The sequence below is a fragment of the Zosterops lateralis genome (assembly GCF_965231275.1).
Source record: "Zosterops lateralis genome assembly, chromosome: 8".
Lineage (NCBI taxonomy): Eukaryota > Metazoa > Chordata > Aves > Passeriformes > Zosteropidae > Zosterops > Zosterops lateralis.
The window spans coordinates 17,670,462-17,688,413 of record NC_139768.1 but is presented as its reverse complement, the minus strand read 5'-3'; the positions used below and the strand labels follow the sequence as shown (position 1 = coordinate 17,688,413).

Here is a 17,952-nt window from a genome sequence, read left to right as displayed (position 1 = left end):
TACATCCTCTTTAGGCATTTTTTTTATCTTTCTGGTTTTCTGGGAGTTGATTGGTTGGTTTGTTTTTTCCCCCCAGCATTGGAAACAGGCTTTGGAGCTGTCTTCAGGAGTTCAGATGCCCATTTGTGTTCATTTAGAAGTCCTGTTTACTCCATGGAAGCAGGAAGAAAAAAGGAAGGATTTAGGGGATGATTCCTGCCAACAGGAACTGCAGAGTAGCTTCATGAAGCAGAGTTTATGACACTCTCTAGAGTCTAGAAAGCACTGGAGGACAGAGCTGGGGGGTAAACCTGCATAGTTCAGAACTTCATTAGCTTAAGGCACAGGGATGGGGTTGGGCAATCTGCCTGCCTTCTTTATGGTGCTGCAAGTGGGGCCGAGGCACTGTGAGTTGTTTTCTCTGTGAACAGCTGAAATAGGTTTTGATGACTGAAGGACTCAGTGTCTGCAGACCCAAAAGGTCTTACCAACCAGATAGGCCTAGAAGGATTGTAATTAAAAGACAAAGCACTGCTGAGTTAAAATCCTGATATATAGTAGAATTATAGAATTGCTAAGGTTGGAAAACACCTCTAATGCCATGGAGTTTGATTGATAACCTAACACTGCCATGTGCACCACTAAACTATGTCCTCTTGTCCTGTAGCTCCTTTGCTGTCTCTCAGCTTATTAGTTCAGATTCCAGGTACAAAGGTAACTTTGGCCCTGAGGGAAGCACCTCTGCCTCTCCATACTCCATGTCCATGGCTCAAGCCGTGTTAATTAAGCTGTGAGCCTCAAACCTCCAAGTCACCCATATTCTTAAGCTTTCCCTTGCTCAGCATTTTTAGCTGTCATCTTTTCTTTTGACAAATAACTTTCTTCTTCAATTTTCACCACCCATGTAATAAACAAAAGATATGGAGATTTACTGCTCTGCAAAATCTTTTCTTCCATTTCCTCCTTCATTTCCCCTTCTCCTCGCTTCCTTCACAAATTGGCAAAGAAGCCAGTCCATAAACTTGCAAATTTACATCTGACCCAGCTCCCTTCCAGCATTCAGCAGCTTATTCTTTCTCCCTCTTTTTACACCTCTCTTTTTTTCTCAGGCTTTGTGGCTGTGGAGAAAGGAAGCCCTGGCTGTGTTCTCAGGGCCCTTTTTATGGACAAGAAGAAATGTCATTTTCAGTGTAATTCCATCAACATCTCTGGCATCCTGCAGGGTCCAAACGGTAACCTTTGGAGGAGAGAGAAACTATTTGCCATTTGCAGCCAGCTCTCTCCTGTGAATAAAAGCTAGGATGGTCAGAATATTTTTTTTTTCTGGTCTCTGGGTGCTGCATTCCCCTTCCTAGTAACTGTACTGGAAAATGGTGAGGTTTTCAGTGAGAACTCCTCAAGGGCCACAAAAAGTTGTCTCTGCTCTGAAGCATATTCTGATACTGCTCCTGTTTTGTCATCCATTTTGCCTGTGGTCCTTCACTATGCCATTCCCAAAGTGTTTCAAAGCTCATTCAACAGCCTCTCCCCGTGCTTGAAGTTGCTGGGATGAGTATTGGGAGCGAATGTTCTTGATGGCTACAGCTTAAGTTGCTTCTGAGGCACTTCTGATGTACAGTGTTCTTTTCTGATAGGAATAGAAGTCTGTTTTGTGCTCATGGGCAAGGAAGAAGCTGTTCAAAGGCACGGATGTGAGTTTGCCAGTTTGCAGGTGCACATCCAAAGGAGTTGTAGCTCTGAATTATTTTTTTCTAATTTAGAAGATAAACTTCTAAGTACACAGGGAATAAAATGGGAATAGTTGACACAAGTACTGCAATGGAATAAGGTTCCTTAAGGAAGCACTTCATTATAGAGATTCCTTCTTCATCACCTGAGCTAGACCCCTGTTCTGCCATGGGGAACCATGAGGGGTGCATGTGGTGTCATGGACTTTCACAGTTACCTCAATCTCATTCATATTTAATAGCCATGGGAGGCTACATTTTGCTGTTTCCCCTTGAGGTGGATTAAACTGTTCTGTTTTTATCTGATACATATTCATTTGGCTTTGTAAACATACTTTTAGGTCTCTCTGTCCAGCCACTCATCTCTAGGTATATAATTCCCATTGACTTCAGAGGCACTTAGATATCCACTATCCCTTGAAAATCTAGGTCTTGGTTTCCCATTTATCAAAGTCAATAACAGTCCTTTGTGCCACTCATGTTTTATGAGTCTGAACACAGTAGGCCAGTAGTAGTGGGACTGCAGTAGTGCCCCACTTGACAAATGTACATTTCCATGCAGTTTTCTATGAGGGTAGTGCATTTGGTCTTCTGCTCTCTTTGAGACTGTGGTTAAATGGTAAATGTCATTTCCTTCCTGACTTGATGGATCATTTTCATACAATTGTCCCAAATTATTTTTTAATGTATACATAGAATCAATGATTGTCATATCTGTTTGCATTTAGAAATATGAACTCTGCATTCCTAATATTTTCCATTGGAGACTAAAGTACATTTAACAAGTTTGACTGCTGTTGACAGCTAAAAAAACCTGCTACATGTGAGTCTGGGGAAGTTTTCTCAATGTGCAACATAAGACAATTCCACCTAATTCATAAATGCATAAATACAAAAAAAGTGCTTGATCCACTTCACTTTCTGTAGTCAGTGCAAAGTAATTCTTCACAATTTCCTAAAAAATTAAAAGACCTTTTCATCCTGCAGAATCCCAAAACATATTCGCAAAATCTTTTATTTATCACAGAAATATTGTGGTTTCCCTTTTTTTAAAAAAATTAATTTTTCTTTTTTAATTGAGTCATTTGATTGCTCTGCTTCATTTAACAGTAGCTGAGGACAGACTACCACCCTGTTTGAAAATGTAGAAGTAATTGGCAGTTGTCAAACACTGGTCTTTGATTTGCATGCTATGATTGCAACAACACTGAAATATCCCAAATTTTCAAAAACAGCCACACAGAATTGCCACTGGCCACCTGGGCTGGAATGCAGTTGTTTCACCATCTTCATGGATGGGCTTGGAGAATTTGATTATTACAGAATTCAGATATCCTACTTCAAAAGCACGAAATTCTTTCTCTCCAGTGAAAGGCAAATCTCTAATAGTAACATTTCAAGAAATTGAGTTATTTTTAGCACAAATCCAGTTCAAAATGAAAGCTCAGTAGGAAAATATTTGACTTAAAATTCAGTAGAGGGAGTTACGATTACTCTATTTATTTCAGTATATGGTTTTACTCAATGGGAGGATTCTGAGGGGTTATCTTTTTATTTATGCATTTCACAAATTATCTTCTTTCCATATTGTTTACTAGTGGGGGCTTTTTGTCAAAGACAACAAATTCATTTTCTTTTAGTCAAATGAAATATAAGCAGAAGGTACATGATAATTCTGAAGTGATGGTTCACGTAAGGGTTTTAGTGTTATCCTGAATTTCTCTTTATTTCTCTATTTGGGTGCTTTTCACTGGCCTACCCAAAATTACTGTAAAAGAATGCAAAACATGGGTAGGAGCAAACAGTTAAGGACATTTGAGGCCATTAATCTTTTCTCTGAGAAGAGCTCTCAGCAACATAGCAGGATGGAGACTTTGGCAAATGGTAACATCAGCTGGTTGGTAGCCAACTGTACTCAATATGTTGCAGCTGTGGACAGTATCTGTATCCAGCCAGAGAGATGGGAAATGACATGGATGACTGAATATCAAATGGACAGTGATGAACTGCAGAGATTGAATACCTCTTGTGCATTTAAAACCATTGAGAGTGGCATTCGGGGAGCCTGTAAGCATATACCTCTTGGGATTCTTTCCTTAAAGCAGATTCAGTTTTACATCTGCTTCTTTGTAGCTGATGGATCTTCTATCTTATTTTATAGTTTGGGTTTTCTTTCACCCATCCTCCTAAATTTCAGTGTTTCAGTGTATTTGCTTTTAGTACTTTTCTTTTTTCTGATGTATTTTTAGGTGTGCCCATCACCAAAATATTTTTAACAACAAGATCATGACAGTGAGTGCCTTCAAATCTTACAGAAAATTGTGCCAATCAGTCCTGGAAATTAAATTTCAGGAAGAAGTTGATATATGGGGTAAATCATCTAATTTTTACTAGGAGAGATTTTTTTAGCATATATGTCTTTGATTGAAGATCAGGTTTTCCACTGGTACTTAGAGGAGGTTGGGCCAGTATTAAGCAGAGGCAAATGAGGAGAGAATGGAATAATGTGAACCAAAAGACCTTGTACCAGAGGCTTTTTTCCTGTAGCCAGCTTTTCTTAATAGCTGCTTGTGTGCTGCAGGAGAGCTGTGTAAATCTCTTGTCTTAACACCTTTGAGTTAACTCCTGCCACGTGACTATCAGCCCTCTCTCCCTCATCCTTTGCTCAGTGTACAGAGCAGCCCTTGATTCTCAAGACTGTTTTTGGTTGTCTTTGTTCATCAAAAGTGGATCCTGGCTTTTATGTCCAGGTTCTCTCTGGGTTCATATCTGCTGTTCCATTCTTGTCCCAGAGTAACCACAGGAACATCCTCTGCCCCGTGCTCTCACAGTGTCCCTGGGCACTCCCAGCAGCTTGAATTTAGCATCTTTCATTAAAGATCTGAAGAAATTCCTGCTGGAGGCAGTAAGTCAGTGCCTGTGCTCTTTTCAGTGCTAAGGCAAGCAAGCTTTAGAGGCCCCATGTGAAGTGTCCAAGGTTATCCAGGGCAAGTGGCACAGTTTAAAGTAATCCACATTGGCCCTGACTCCCCCTTCACTTTCCCAATGTTGGTTCAAGTTTCTTCTTACTAAATCAATGTGCATAATTCTTTCCTTAGTTGTTTATTGATTTGCTCAATGAATTGAATAGAAGTGTAGCACTCATTAGTTGAGATCTTTACACAGTATCTATAAAATTATCAAGATTCTTAGCTAGTGCATACTGGCACAGTTGAATCACATTCAATTAGTCTAAAATAATTTACACCAGGGGTTTCAAAAGTCAATAAAGGTTTGGGAAAATGCCCTTCTCAGTGATAATTCTGCTTCTTGGTTCACATGGTTCTTTTGCAGTCCTAAATCTGACAAAATGCTAAGAAAAGCCAAATTAATTTTTGTTTTGTTCCATTTTTAAATTGGAATCTCTTTCTTTTTTTTCCATTCACAAATTGTCTGTTATTATTATTCATTATGTGTCCTTTGATGAAAAATGATACATGAAGAATAGTTTCTATTACTGAATTATTTTTGCACATCGTGCTTAATTCTGCAAATGAAGCAGATAAAGTCAATGAGGCTCAGTTAAGGACCAAAACTAATTCTGAAAGCTAATTATTTTCACAAGAGAGACTCTTGAAGACTATAAATTAGGAGGTTGCTATTCTAAGAAGTTTTGTCTTCAGCTAAGTTAGTTGCATCTCCAGTAAGCAGAGATGAAGAGGGGGAGGGCTGAGGCCAACCTGTTCCCCAGATGAAGGTCTGGCTGTTCAACTGGAGTTGCATTGCTATTTTTGAAACAGGTCAAGGTACTTTGATGTTTCCTTTTCTACTTTTTAAATGAAAATGCATCCATGGTATCACTTTGAGTGCAGAAATAAAGGGAAGCACAAACCCCAAAATGTTCACCATTAAAACCTTTCTATTACCTCAACAGCTGAGATCAGCCTTTGAGTGAAAATTTACTTCAGAGACACTTTACTAATAAACAAGTCAAGTCAGAAGCACTCCTAGATTAAAGTCTGATAACTGAGCGAGAAATAAGCTCAGTAGAGTAAGAAAGGCAGAGGAGTCTGTTCTCCAATCTCAAAGCAAATGTCCTCACTGACTTTGCAGTGCACAAGTCCCATTGGGACCATGTGAGGACCACAAATATTGCCAGGTCCAGCTTTGGAGAGCAGTGTCCAATCCCAAAGTGAATTTGGCCCTTGAGGTCTATGTAAGCTCATCACTGACCTCAAATACAGGCTTTTGTAAGCTATTATGTATGGCTCCTATTTCAGATAATTTTTAGGAGTACAGAAATGCATTTTCACTCTGTATATCTGTTTTGAAGACAATCTTGTTTTCCACAAAAAGAAAAATGAAAATATTGTGCCAAACAAGCAAACATTTTAAAAACACATCTGAATGCATCTGTTCTTCCCTCAGATGTGCGTGTCAGGAATCTCCAGAGCTGCCTGAGGAAGGCAGATGTCTGATTCTCACTAGAACTTCTGGCACTTTTGAAGATCTTAGGTTGTTACTCACTTTTTTCACTTGTTCAGATTCCATAAAAACCAAGGGGAAAAAAAAATAAAGGCTGTACACAAAAAGCCACAGGGAGAACATGTAATTAATCAAGCCAAGGAAATATACTCTATACTCTGCACAGAATGAAGAGTGTTGCTGCCAGTTCTGACACTTTGTGTGTAGTCTTGGAACAGTTACGGCTGTTTGAAGCCTCTGCTGAGACACTGATGGTCTCAGGCAGAAATTATTTTAGTCTGAGATGAATTTGTACAGGATGTTATACAATGAAGTCCTCATTCATAATCAAGTAACAAAGCGATATAGTAATAATAAATTTCAGTTGTGACTCTTCCTTTCCGTCTTTCTTCCTTTTCCTTATTACTTCACCCTTACTGCCTCTCTCCTTCCTGTTTTCCCTTTCCATTGGCCCTCCAGAGAGGAATACCTGTTGATTTTTCTCTCACACACCTGCCTGCTTGGAGGGAGGCCGCCACAGCACCTCTCAGCTGCTGTTTTACCGCTTCACTCAGTGCCGCGGGAGCTTGCAGGCAGGCCAGGGGAGATCTCACTATCCCCTCAAGTCACTAGTGCCCAAATCTCTTGTACCTTCCCATGCTGACTTTCTCCAGATTCTCCCATTCTTCCATTTCTTGCCCAAATCCTTGAGGAAACCTTTCTCCAGAACTACACAGCAACTTTTGCTAGCTGCAGACTCAGTTACATATCACAGCAACCCTCTGCTTGCATAGAAGGCATCCTGTATGTTTTTTTACCTCTGCTCTTTCCCTGCCATTTTGTGCAGCTCATCATATGTTGAAAAGGAATGACACACAATGTGGTTGTCTCCTTTCTTTAGTTCACTGTCCTGTATTTACTTTTTTTTTTCTTCCCAGAGGCTCAGCTGCCCCAGCAGCATCAGGATCTCAGAGCAGGAAGGAAGATTCTTGCAGGGTTATGGAGGAGAGCTGTTAGGTTTTATGTGGGACTGGATACAGCCAGGATGATACTTTTCCCATTAGTTCCATGAGCCTGGTTCAATGTACCTGGATTACAGCATATCAATCTGCATCTGTTGCTCTAGTTTTAGAGATGAAAAACTTTTTATAGTTGTCAATCTTGGTTATTAATATGCTCAAATCCTTAAAGAGGGCTATAATTTGCTTCCCAGGCATTCTTCATGTACTGCATATCCTTGTGTCACCATCCCTGCTGCTCTGAGCTCAACAGATGGCTCTTTGAATGCAGGTGGTATTTTTTCTTGCTATTGGAAAAAATATATTTACTGCTCATTCTGGCACCCATGAAATAAATTGTAACTTAAAAGAGATATATTTAAAAGTATAAATAAAATGCCTGTGAGAGTTATTGCCAAATTGATATTGGACCAAAGGCACCTATTCAAGTGATCAGCAGCCAGAAATAAAGTGTATGAGCCAAGAGTATTGAAAGAACCATTAAGAATGTTAAAAAAAATAAAAAGCAGATAAATCTCATACTGTGATGAATGATAGCTAAGGAACATCTAATCATATCTGGGTAGAATTTACTGAAATAGCTCAACCAGACAAAAATGAAGAACATGAAAAAGATGGTGTAAAAATTATTGGAATGTTATTTTTTCTGACAATTTTTCATTAATCTTCGAGAATGAATAAGGATTTATTTAAAACAAATTGAATTAAGTGGTGAGCACTAGAATACGATTCCACTTGATCCTGGTATGGCTATAAAAACACATTTTCAGGAACTGCATATTGAAGGTTATGGGGGATGTTGTGTTTCCAGTTTTCCAACCACCTCTCCCTAACAAGTCAACCTGGAGAACTGTGACTGTTCAATGGGAAAATTGATCTCTACTGTAAGAAATGTGAAATACATGAAATATCAGGCAAATGAACATAAAAAAGACACACAACAAACTGTCAACACCATGTTGTAGGCTTCCATTCCTTGATTAATCTATCTAGATTTTTTGTTTTTAATGGCAACATGCCTAGAATTTTTTGTGTGCAATGAAGTGTGATGTGGAAACAGTGGATCTGTGCATATTGCTACAAACGGACTTAAAAAAAGAGGCATGTTTGCCAACAGATTGGACCAAAGTTGGGCTCCTTTACTGCACAAATACTCATTTCATGGGGTCTTATCTCAGCAAATGCTCATCTTTTATGTTGTGTCCTTAAAGGAGGAGTAATCCTCTTCATTTCTGCTAGGGCTCTGTTGATGTTGTCAGTTTTGGAAAGATAATCTGATGATCTGAAAGCTCTGTGGAATATCTCCCCATGAAAGGGTGTGGGTTATGCATGTAACCCATAAGAAGAGATGGAACATGCATTTTGTTTAAGCCACATTCTGTAGTCAGTAAACACTTCCAGATTTGAGTCTGGTTCTGGTACATATTTAAGGATTAGGGAGCAGCTGTCTTGAATCTCAGAGAGCTGATGAAATTAAATTTGCTTTTAGAACTTGAAAATTAACTGCAAGCTGTGGCAAGGATCTGAACCATTCATTTTTATTCAGGTATATCACATATTATGAACATCCTCTAAGAGCATGGAACTGGCCACTCAACAAGCAAGAAGTTATTTATTACAAGCAAGTGTTCATTAACATTTGAAATGTTCCTTTTCCCTTGAACAGTGAATGAGTTCACTGATGTGCTGCTGCTGGCTGGTCCTGTGGCCACTTTCACGTGTCGGTGGAACGTTCCTTTGGGGCTCAATTCCCTTTTGCTATTGGGCTGCTCCCACAGAGCTGTGACAGGGCACCTTGTTGCTCAGTCAGTGATGACCATACACAAACCACTCTGTCCAAAATCCTTCACTGTCAGGTGATAGGAATCTATGCTTGGAAAGTCTGCAAAATCTTCGCTTTGCCCTCAGCTTCATTTCCTACCCACCTATTGGCAATCTAAACCAATGATCAAGAAACAAATGCACTTCTTATTTTCTCTCTTTCTCTTTTTCTTTTGTTGGTTGCTTGGTTGGTTGGATTTTTTGCTTCCCAGATTTCAGAAACACTGATCCAGAAACTGAATCAAAACCTGGTCCATTTTGAGTTGAAGCCAGGAGTTCGAATCCTTGTCCATGCTGCCCATTTAACAGCAGGTGAGTATCCTCTCTCTGTGTATGCTTTCTCTGCTGCTCTGTAGCACAGCAAGCAATGTCGATGGTAGTAGCGTGCTATCAGCTGTATTTTAAACATTTCTTGTTTTTATATCACAATAACAGCACAGTGTATGAGCTGACATTAAAATGTCTGCTCTACCTCACCTTTCTACATTGTGCCAAAAAGATATAGTGGCTTTTGCATTTACAGCCAGTCCTTTTGTTTTCCTAGGTGCAAGAATTTACTGGTTTTTTAGGAAATGTGGTATAAGTAGCAGTAGAAGTGTGTATTTCTTGGTTGTCTCTGAAATACTCAACAGCTAAGCAGCATCATGTCATTTTCAGCCTGGGTCACATAGTGCAAAAGCTACCTGTTAGCCTTGGATATGTTCATATATCCTGGAGTCAACAAACATTCAAAGCAGCTAAACACTGCTCAAAAGCTGTTCAGCAGTCTGAAAGACTAGAATCTGTATAGTTATGCACCGAATTAAAATCAGGCAGTTTGGATTTTAACTAATCCTATCTCAAAATAAGTCATCTCCAAAGTCCTGGTATTTAATTACATATATCACTGTCTATTCTACATGCTAAAACGTCATTTCACAGCACAGTCCCACTTAACTATTACAAGAGATGGGACAAACCTATCCACACTCTGAGGAGTTCATTTTCCCCAGGTAGTGCTGATAATTCTGATCACTTGGTATCAGCTTTGTTTGATCACTTGCAAACTTAAACCCTCAGTTCATTTGTACCAGCAAACTGCTCTCCAAAAAGCTTTTTGTGGTGTGAATGGAACTGCCCAACCAGGTGTCAGTCCACATGCTGCCTTGTAAACTGTAAGAACAAAGACTATTAAGAAAGGGTGTAATGTGACTGTAATGTGACTGCATTTAAATCCTCCCAAAAGAAAGGCCTGGGCATTCCAATATTTCATTTTTCCTAAGCAGAGCTTTCTAATATCTGTCCTGGGTATATTGCTGCATGTTTCTGCTTTCCATTAGCTGTGGAACAGATGACCAGATGCTTATTTTTAGGCAAGTTAGAACCAAAAGCATATGTCAGCTTTAAAAATGGAGTTACGTGCAATTGTTCATATTTTTTACCAAAAATGCATGTCTTTATTTGTATTTACTCACAGACACCAGGAAGGAGTACTTTTTGTCCATAACAGATGCAAACACTCTTTTTTTTTCTGCCAAGTAGGCTTTGCTGTACTCTCTCAAAGCCACTGCTGAATGATTGCTGTAACTGGACTACCAGTGTCCTATAGGAAGACTATAGGATTTTGTCTCTTGCAGAAACAGGATTCAGTAGGAATGCAAAATGAGCTTGGATGGCCAAACTATGTATTAAAAACTCAGAGAACATCCACTGTGAGGTCTTTGAAGGATTATGTCTCCTGAACAAGCTGCAGAGGTCATGACTTCTCTTAAGTAAAAGGCCCAACTTCATGATACCAAAACTTGTGAATAGTTTTGATGCCTTAAGTTGTAGCTTTCATATTTTCCACGTTCTATATTGCATTAGTATGTAACTCTGAACTTCATAAAAGGTGTTAGCAAGTTCTCTTCACAGCTTAGTTTGACAAAACAGTCCTTTTCCAGCCTGAGAATCAAGGACACTGTTGCAGCTTCAGGCCCAAAAAGTATAAACAATAGCAAATTGAGGAGAGCAAACTGGGAGGAGGGGACTTCACAACCTGAAGCTGTAATTGGACAATTAACCCTGATATATAAATGGACCAAAATTTATAAAAGTATGAAAACTCATGCCCCGTCATCCATCTTGCATCCATCTTGGGTCCATCTTGGGTGTACCCATGGCCAGGCTCTTGTACTGCCCAAAGTGTATCCTTTGAAGGCCTTTTAATAAATACCTGCTTTATTCCTTTAACTCTGTCTAGCCTTAGTTCCAGATAGCCTCTCTAGGCATCAGTTTAAAATTTGGCAAAAAGCCATGAGAGACTTACTTTCCTGCTGAAAATTATTGTTGTGGTTGTTAGAAAATAAGAAGAAATGGCCTTTGTAAATCCAAGCTTTTTTAAAAAAACAAATAAAATAATGCAAACCTGGAACACAGCACAGTGCCAGAAGCAACCCTTAGAAAACACAGTCACGGGATGCACATGCCCAAAGGTGCTGCCCTGGGCTATGCTCTCCCTTCTTTCCCAGCCTTTTCATTGGTTTTGTGTTGGACTCTGGTAGCTATGGGCTGTAGTCCCACAAAGCTCAACATGTGTTTTTGGAAGTGTGCACACACATATATGTGTACACCTACATTTATGTTGCTGTGCCTCAGTGCACAGGTGTGTTCCCCTCTGTGTGTGCCTGCCCACACAGAGCAGCATTTTCTGCAGCAGAGAACCTGCATAGGACCAGCAAAATGCAGGTATCTAAAGTAGCTTGGAGTGGACATTCAAGCAGAACGTGTAGAAATGACCCTCTGTGTCTGTATCTGTCTGTGCGTGTTGTATGTGAGCATGTGCATTCCCTGGAGCACAGAAGAATGACAGGCATTGGCCTCAGCATATACCAGACTTCTGTCTTTGTTCAGACACACTGGAGGAAGGATTAATTAATGGCAATTATAGACAACAGATTGCAATTCATTCATCGTGTTCATTCCTTCTTCTCATGAGATAAAAACAAACCAATGTCCCCAGCTCAACAGACAACAACTTCAACTCTAAGGCAGAGGAAAATATGCCAATATTCCTCACAAAGCAGTTAAATAGCTGTTTATTACCAGGCTCTCAGTGCAGCATTAGAGAAAGAACATTGAGTGATGCTGAATCTGAATAGGCTGGAGAGCCACTTTGTCATCCCACAGAACTGCAGAGACCCACAAAACACAGATGGAGAGGGGACAGAGTGAAGATGTGAGAGGAATTCATAATAATGGATGCTTTCATTCTGGTTCCTGCTAGATGTTGGAAGGGGAAGGTTTTTCACTTCTCTTTGTAAATTTTTGCTTTATCAGTCTGGATGTGAAGCTGAAAATACATGTGCATGTAATGTCTGTGCCTTGGTTTGTGTGTGCCTGTTTACTCATGTCTTTTGGCTCTGGTTTAGGAGGGGTCTGTTCAGTGCATGTGAAGAGATGCAAGAGGGGGAATATGTGTTTGGCAGCAGATCAAGTTGGCTTTGACTGCCTTGCAGAGGAGGGCACTACCTTGGCCATGTTCTGTGTGTGGGGATATGTTTGCCCCTTGTCATGGCACAGCTGGGGCTCTGTGTCTGTCTGCAGTACAGTGCATGAACAACTGACTCCTCTGCTCCTACATGTGAAACTGCTTGGAGGCTCACTGCCTTCCTGTATTTGTGTGTGAGAGTGATGGAAACTCTGTTTAATACCATTCACTTCATACTTCTGGGAAATCCGTGTTTCTGGATGGGTTGGGTGGCCTTATTTTTGGAAGGGTTGTGGCAAGATGGCGAGCAAAACTCTGAGAGAAATACTGAGAGGCTCTTTGTCTGATTAAGATTGGGTTTGGTGTGTTTTGGTGGTTTTTTATTGAATCTGGAAGCAAGTCCTCTAAGGGGAAAGCTGTGGAACTTCACATCAAGTGATGTGTTGAGCACCACAGGTGATCTGAACTTGAGTTTCTTTCCAGGTGGACTAAAATGGGAGAGAAGCCCAGGAGATGTGTAGACCTGCTGCAAATGCAATAGGAGGAAAGAATAAACTGTATTTCTGGAGTGAGCAGCTTTCATTTCAGGCCGGGGATTGGCTCTAACCTTCTCCTCCCTTGCAGCTCCCTTGGTGGACCTCACTCCCAGTCACAGTGGTTCAGCCATGCTGATGCTCCTCTCTGTCGTTTTTGTGGGACTAGCTGTGTTTGTCATCTACAAGTTCAAAAGGTATGACCTTCCCTGAGGAATTTCCTTCTCTCCATTGCTGCCTTTCACTGAGGTGTTTGGGGTTTGCTTGCTGGGTTTTCTTTTTCTGAGTGAGTTGTTTTTTGGTTTATAAAAGCTGATACTACATCATCTGCCAGAGTACCACACAATGATGGTTTCTGTTAATGTTTTAGGAAGATTCCTGGCCTTAATATATATGCACAGATGCAGAATGAAAAAGATCAAGAGATGGTCAGTCCAGTCAGTCAGAGGGAAAGCATACCTAATGTCCCTCAAAGTGAGCTGATGAGCCCTGAGCAACTAGTAGATGAGAAGTTGGAAGTCCACCCCATAGGTAAATAACTTGCAGCATCCTGCAGCTGGTCAGACTCTGACTTTTAATTGGCTAACCTTTTTCTCAGCCTCCCCTGTTCCCATATTCCTGCACAATCCTCCTCCCATCCTCTTCTGCTGCAACATTAGTTTTGCTACAGGAAACCTTCTAACTCTTCCCTCTCCCTCACTGCCATGTGATGAAAAGGAGGGGAACAACTTTAGGCTTTTTCTCTCTCCTAGTTGCTCTACGTAGATCCCCTCCCCTTCTCAAAAAAATTCCTGCTGGCAATGTAATTTATTTTGCTGGGGCTGATATAGTTGTGGGGCTAAGGCCCATATCCAGAAGAACTTCAACCACCCTCACCTGGAACATGGAGGTGAGCAGGTGATTTGGTAAGTAATACCTAAAAGCTAAATATCTGCTGATGTTTTCACTGCTGGAGTCTTTGTGCTGTGCCAGACCTTGTTGCCAGCAGCAGTGTTACTCTGGCTGATTCCCAAATCAACTGAGTAAAACCTGGGATCTCAGTATTGGACAGCTGGGTTAATCTTCCAGCTGACTTCTCCCACAGGCCTCTGTGATTATTTCCAAAAGCAGGTTTTTTTCAGAGCCTAAAGTGAATAGATTTGTACAGGGCATTCTGGGATCAGTCTGTTTTCTGTTACCCTGGCTACAGTAGAAGTGTTGGGGCAGAGCAGGGAGGTTTCAGTCTGGAGATATGTTCTACTAAAGCCAGGACTGCCTAGACAATGCTCAGCTTCGCTCCTGAGGTGACAATTCTGCAGGTCCAGACTGGAGGTACCCCTGAAAATAAGGACATGCACCTATTTTAGAGGAATAAAGAGAAAAGGCTGCCCAGGGGTGCTGTGGAGTGTCCTTCTCTGTAGATATTCAGAACTCTGCTGGACATGATCCTGTGCACCCTGCCCTGGGTGAAATAGTTTTATCAGGGGGGTTGGACTAGAGGTGTGGGATTGGACTGTTCCCCAGAGATCCCTTCCAACCCCAACTGTTTTGTGATTCTGCAACTTAGGCAGGAGTGAAGCACAGTTGCAACTGAGATTCCTTATTTGCACTGTTTCATCAGCCTAAACAAACCTTGTATCTCACCTGAGAATGTTCCTAAAATCCATTGGACTGTTTACTAAAGCTACTGTAGGGAGGGAACAAGGAAAAAGAGCAGTTAAAGGAGGGATGGTGATGTGCTAAGATTGCACATTGGAACTACCTGGGAGAAAAAAGGAGAAAGGCTCTTGATGAAACTGATATCCAAGCTGGAAGCTCCACTGCTGTCAATGCTGATCTCTCCTAACCTGTTCACTAAGGAGATTTTTTTAGCTATTAAAAGCTTTTAAGCAGCCATCCATCAGCAGACCTGGATACCCCTGCTTAGCAGAACACAGGACGGAGTGAGGGGACCAACCTTCCGTGTGGTATTCCCCATACAGAGCAACCTCAGGCCACAGTCCAGAACCCAAGGAAAGGAAATGCAACCAAGGTAGTCTGGACAGAGGACTTCCAAAAAGCTTGTGGATCACCAAGAGATTTCAAGCCAAGACCCAGAGCGGTGGGTCCTAAACTTTAATAATTTTGTTCTATTTTGTTTTTCCCCTCTAGAAACCTCTAAGGCAAAATTGCTGTAAGATGCTAAGAGAGAAACACCCAATTTCAAGTCAGGAACTCTCTTACTAGAATTGGGTGAGCTTTGGGCTTTGAGCTTCCTCTTTTTAAAGAATACACTGGTGGTGGTTCATGCTGTTCCAGGAGCAGGGAAAAACATATTTTCACAGGTCACTCAGACTGCAGTGGCAAGGGTCAGTCACTGCTAGCACTATGCAAGGTACCTTCAAAACTGCTCTTGCTGGAGGTGGAAACTTAAACCCCAGAAGGCTCCAGGATAAGAGAAATCAAAAGCAAATTTTGGGGACAGGTTTTCATTTAGTGCATCTATAGCATTTCTGATTTTCTATACCAGCCAGAATTTTATACATTTTTCAGCTGTGCTACTGGATACTGCACTGAACCAGAAATTGGCCTTTTACAACTCCTTGGTTTGCACCTGCGGCTGCACAATTGAGCACTAAAGTTAAATATGTGAGATACACAGACTCAATTATGTATCAAAAGGAATCAGTCCAACAAACTTCCTAAGGGTGTTTTTCCATCCTGTCAGTGAGATGAATGAGAAAACTGAATCAGACCTCATTGACAAAATGAGAAGGTCTGGACCTAGGTGTGAACAGAATAGAAAGTGCAAAGGCACTCTCCTATTACAACCACCTCATCTGTTTCTGGAAATCAGCAATTTCTTTTTTAATGAGTTTTCTTTCTTTTGGGAAAACAAAGCAAGACTGTAATTGGGTGTTTCTCTTTTGTATGCTTGTTCAGAAACCATTTTGGTTTTTTTCATCACCTTTGACTAACATTCAGGGATCCTGCCTTGGAGGAATCAGAATTAATGTCCCTGCATCATTTAATTTTCTGTCCAAACTCTGGCAGCAAAACCTTGCTTTCCTGTTTTCTGGATGTGAGTGTTTTAGGCACTTCTTTTGCAAATGCAAAGGTTAAGGTCATTTATGAAATCTCCTGCACCTTATCACTGTGAATGAGTTGCACATTTCCTCTGAGGACCTCAACCCGTCCTCCCATCCACCCCTCTGCTCCTGCCTTTCCCTCTACCCTTCAACATGGGTGAATCATCTTCATTAGCAACAGAACAGGACATCACCTTCAGTATTTGAATGACAAGAAAATATTTCTGGAAAGAATGTGTCAGTCTGGAACAGCTGAATCTCAAAGGCCATCAAGGTGATACCTGCAGTTGTCTTCCTTGACTAAACATGCATGTTATTTACTGACTTCTATTTTGTTCTTTGCCACAGGAAATATTTCCACAGCTGCTGAGTCCCAGAGCACAAAAGAAATCCCTACCTATGTAAATGGTTGAATTGAGGACACCAACACCTGTATCTAAAAAAAGGAGAGCTCACTACATTTGGACTTTTTAATTCTTCGGATGACAAAGGGTTTTTAGCTTTAAGCCTGTGCATGTGGACATTATACTGAGACCATAGTGGAACTGCATTGTACAGGTGTTCAATTTTAGTGGGGGGTGGGGGGAGAGGAACTGGTACCACTATTCACTCCTGCAGCCCTTGCCCTCACCCTTTCACTCTTTTTTCTGATCTGTCTCTAATTTGTAGAAAATTCATAATGATATAGGCCAAGAATATGCATGGGGGGGTCTCTTCTTTAGGGAGAGGGGTGGGCTGGGCTGTGGGGGGAGAAGGGCTGGGGCGGTGGGAGGTGGGAGGGAGTGTTTAGGGTTCTTGGCTTTAGGTTTAACAGCTCTTCTAGCACTTTGGGCTGTGGGAGGGGTAGCCGCTCCAGCAGACTTCTGTAGGACACACACACAAAAATCACACTGGAGTTTTAAGGCACTGAAAATATTCTTGGTCAGTCTGGTTTATCTCTCTGTTTGGACTCTGCCCTTCGTTCCTCTAGCTGCAGCTGCTGCCTGTGCCCCACACTGCAGGGAGGCTGAATATGTGTATGGTGATGCCAGCTGTGAGCCCAGGCTCCTTCTTGAACAGCTTTCTGAGCCTGCTCACACCAGGGCATCCCAGGTAGTGTCATGGGAGGATAACGTTGCCTCCTAACCTTGAACAGAACAGAGCAAGTGTGCATTGCAGGAGGTTATTGCCAGCAGGAACTTACTGTACTGTGGGCCAGCCTTACGCCTTCAATTTTGGCTGAGAGAAAGCAACACCCTCAGCTCCATGTAGTGCTGATGGCTGAATTTGTCTGGGGAAGTCCCAGGAGATCATTCACCTTTTCAGTCACCCAGAGGCCTGCCAGTTTTTTGAAATGCACCTTGTCCATAGAATAGGGAACAGGGAAAGGCCTGTGAACAGTTTTATTGTGGCTTTGTCACCCACACTGGTTGCACATCTGCAAGCTCCTGCCACTGTGGGCAGAGAAGAGAGAATTTGGCCTGGGACTGTTGCCATGCATTTTGAACCTCAGCACCACAGGACCACTCTTACACAAGATTTGATTTCTTACCAATAACTTAAGCTTGTATCTTACCCTGCAAGTGGAAAAATGAGGCTGTAGGACATGTTCAGATAGACTGTGCAAGGGAACAGCAGGAAAGCAGGATTAGCAACACCTCAAACAAGTCCTCTAAAGACACTGGATAGCTGTGTGAAGCCTAGCCCATGGTCATTACAACTGTTGATTTCCAACCCAACTCAGGTAATTAAACCTTGCACCAGGATTTTAGTTTGGATTGTAAAGAGAGAAATAACTGAAACCAGTGTGCACTTGCCTAACTATATTAGGTGGAGGCAAGTAGAGGCCAGTTCATAATCAGTGGGGCACACATAGGAGGCACCCTGATTGCTGACACGGGTGGGTTTTGTTCAGTAGACATTGCCCACAGCAACCTGAGTCAAAAGCAGGAGAAA

General features: G+C 41.5%; 1 protein-coding gene across 1 annotated transcript in view; it reads left to right on the top strand.

The window, feature by feature from the left end:
* The window catches only part of LOC310912031 (VPS10 domain-containing receptor SorCS1-like), a 262,422-nt gene extending 245,238 nt beyond the window's left edge, over positions 1-17,184 (top strand). Inside the window, exons 24-28 of the mRNA XM_083866206.1 lie at positions 9,202-9,301; positions 13,062-13,167; positions 13,341-13,501; positions 14,932-15,050; positions 16,366-17,184. Coding sequence (XP_083722332.1) covers positions 9,202-9,301; positions 13,062-13,167; positions 13,341-13,501; positions 14,932-15,050; positions 16,366-16,422 — 543 coding nt within the window. The 3' untranslated portion in view covers positions 16,423-17,184. The remainder of the gene's footprint in view (positions 1-9,201; positions 9,302-13,061; positions 13,168-13,340; positions 13,502-14,931; positions 15,051-16,365) is intronic.
* Positions 17,185-17,952: the final 768 nt, after the last annotated feature.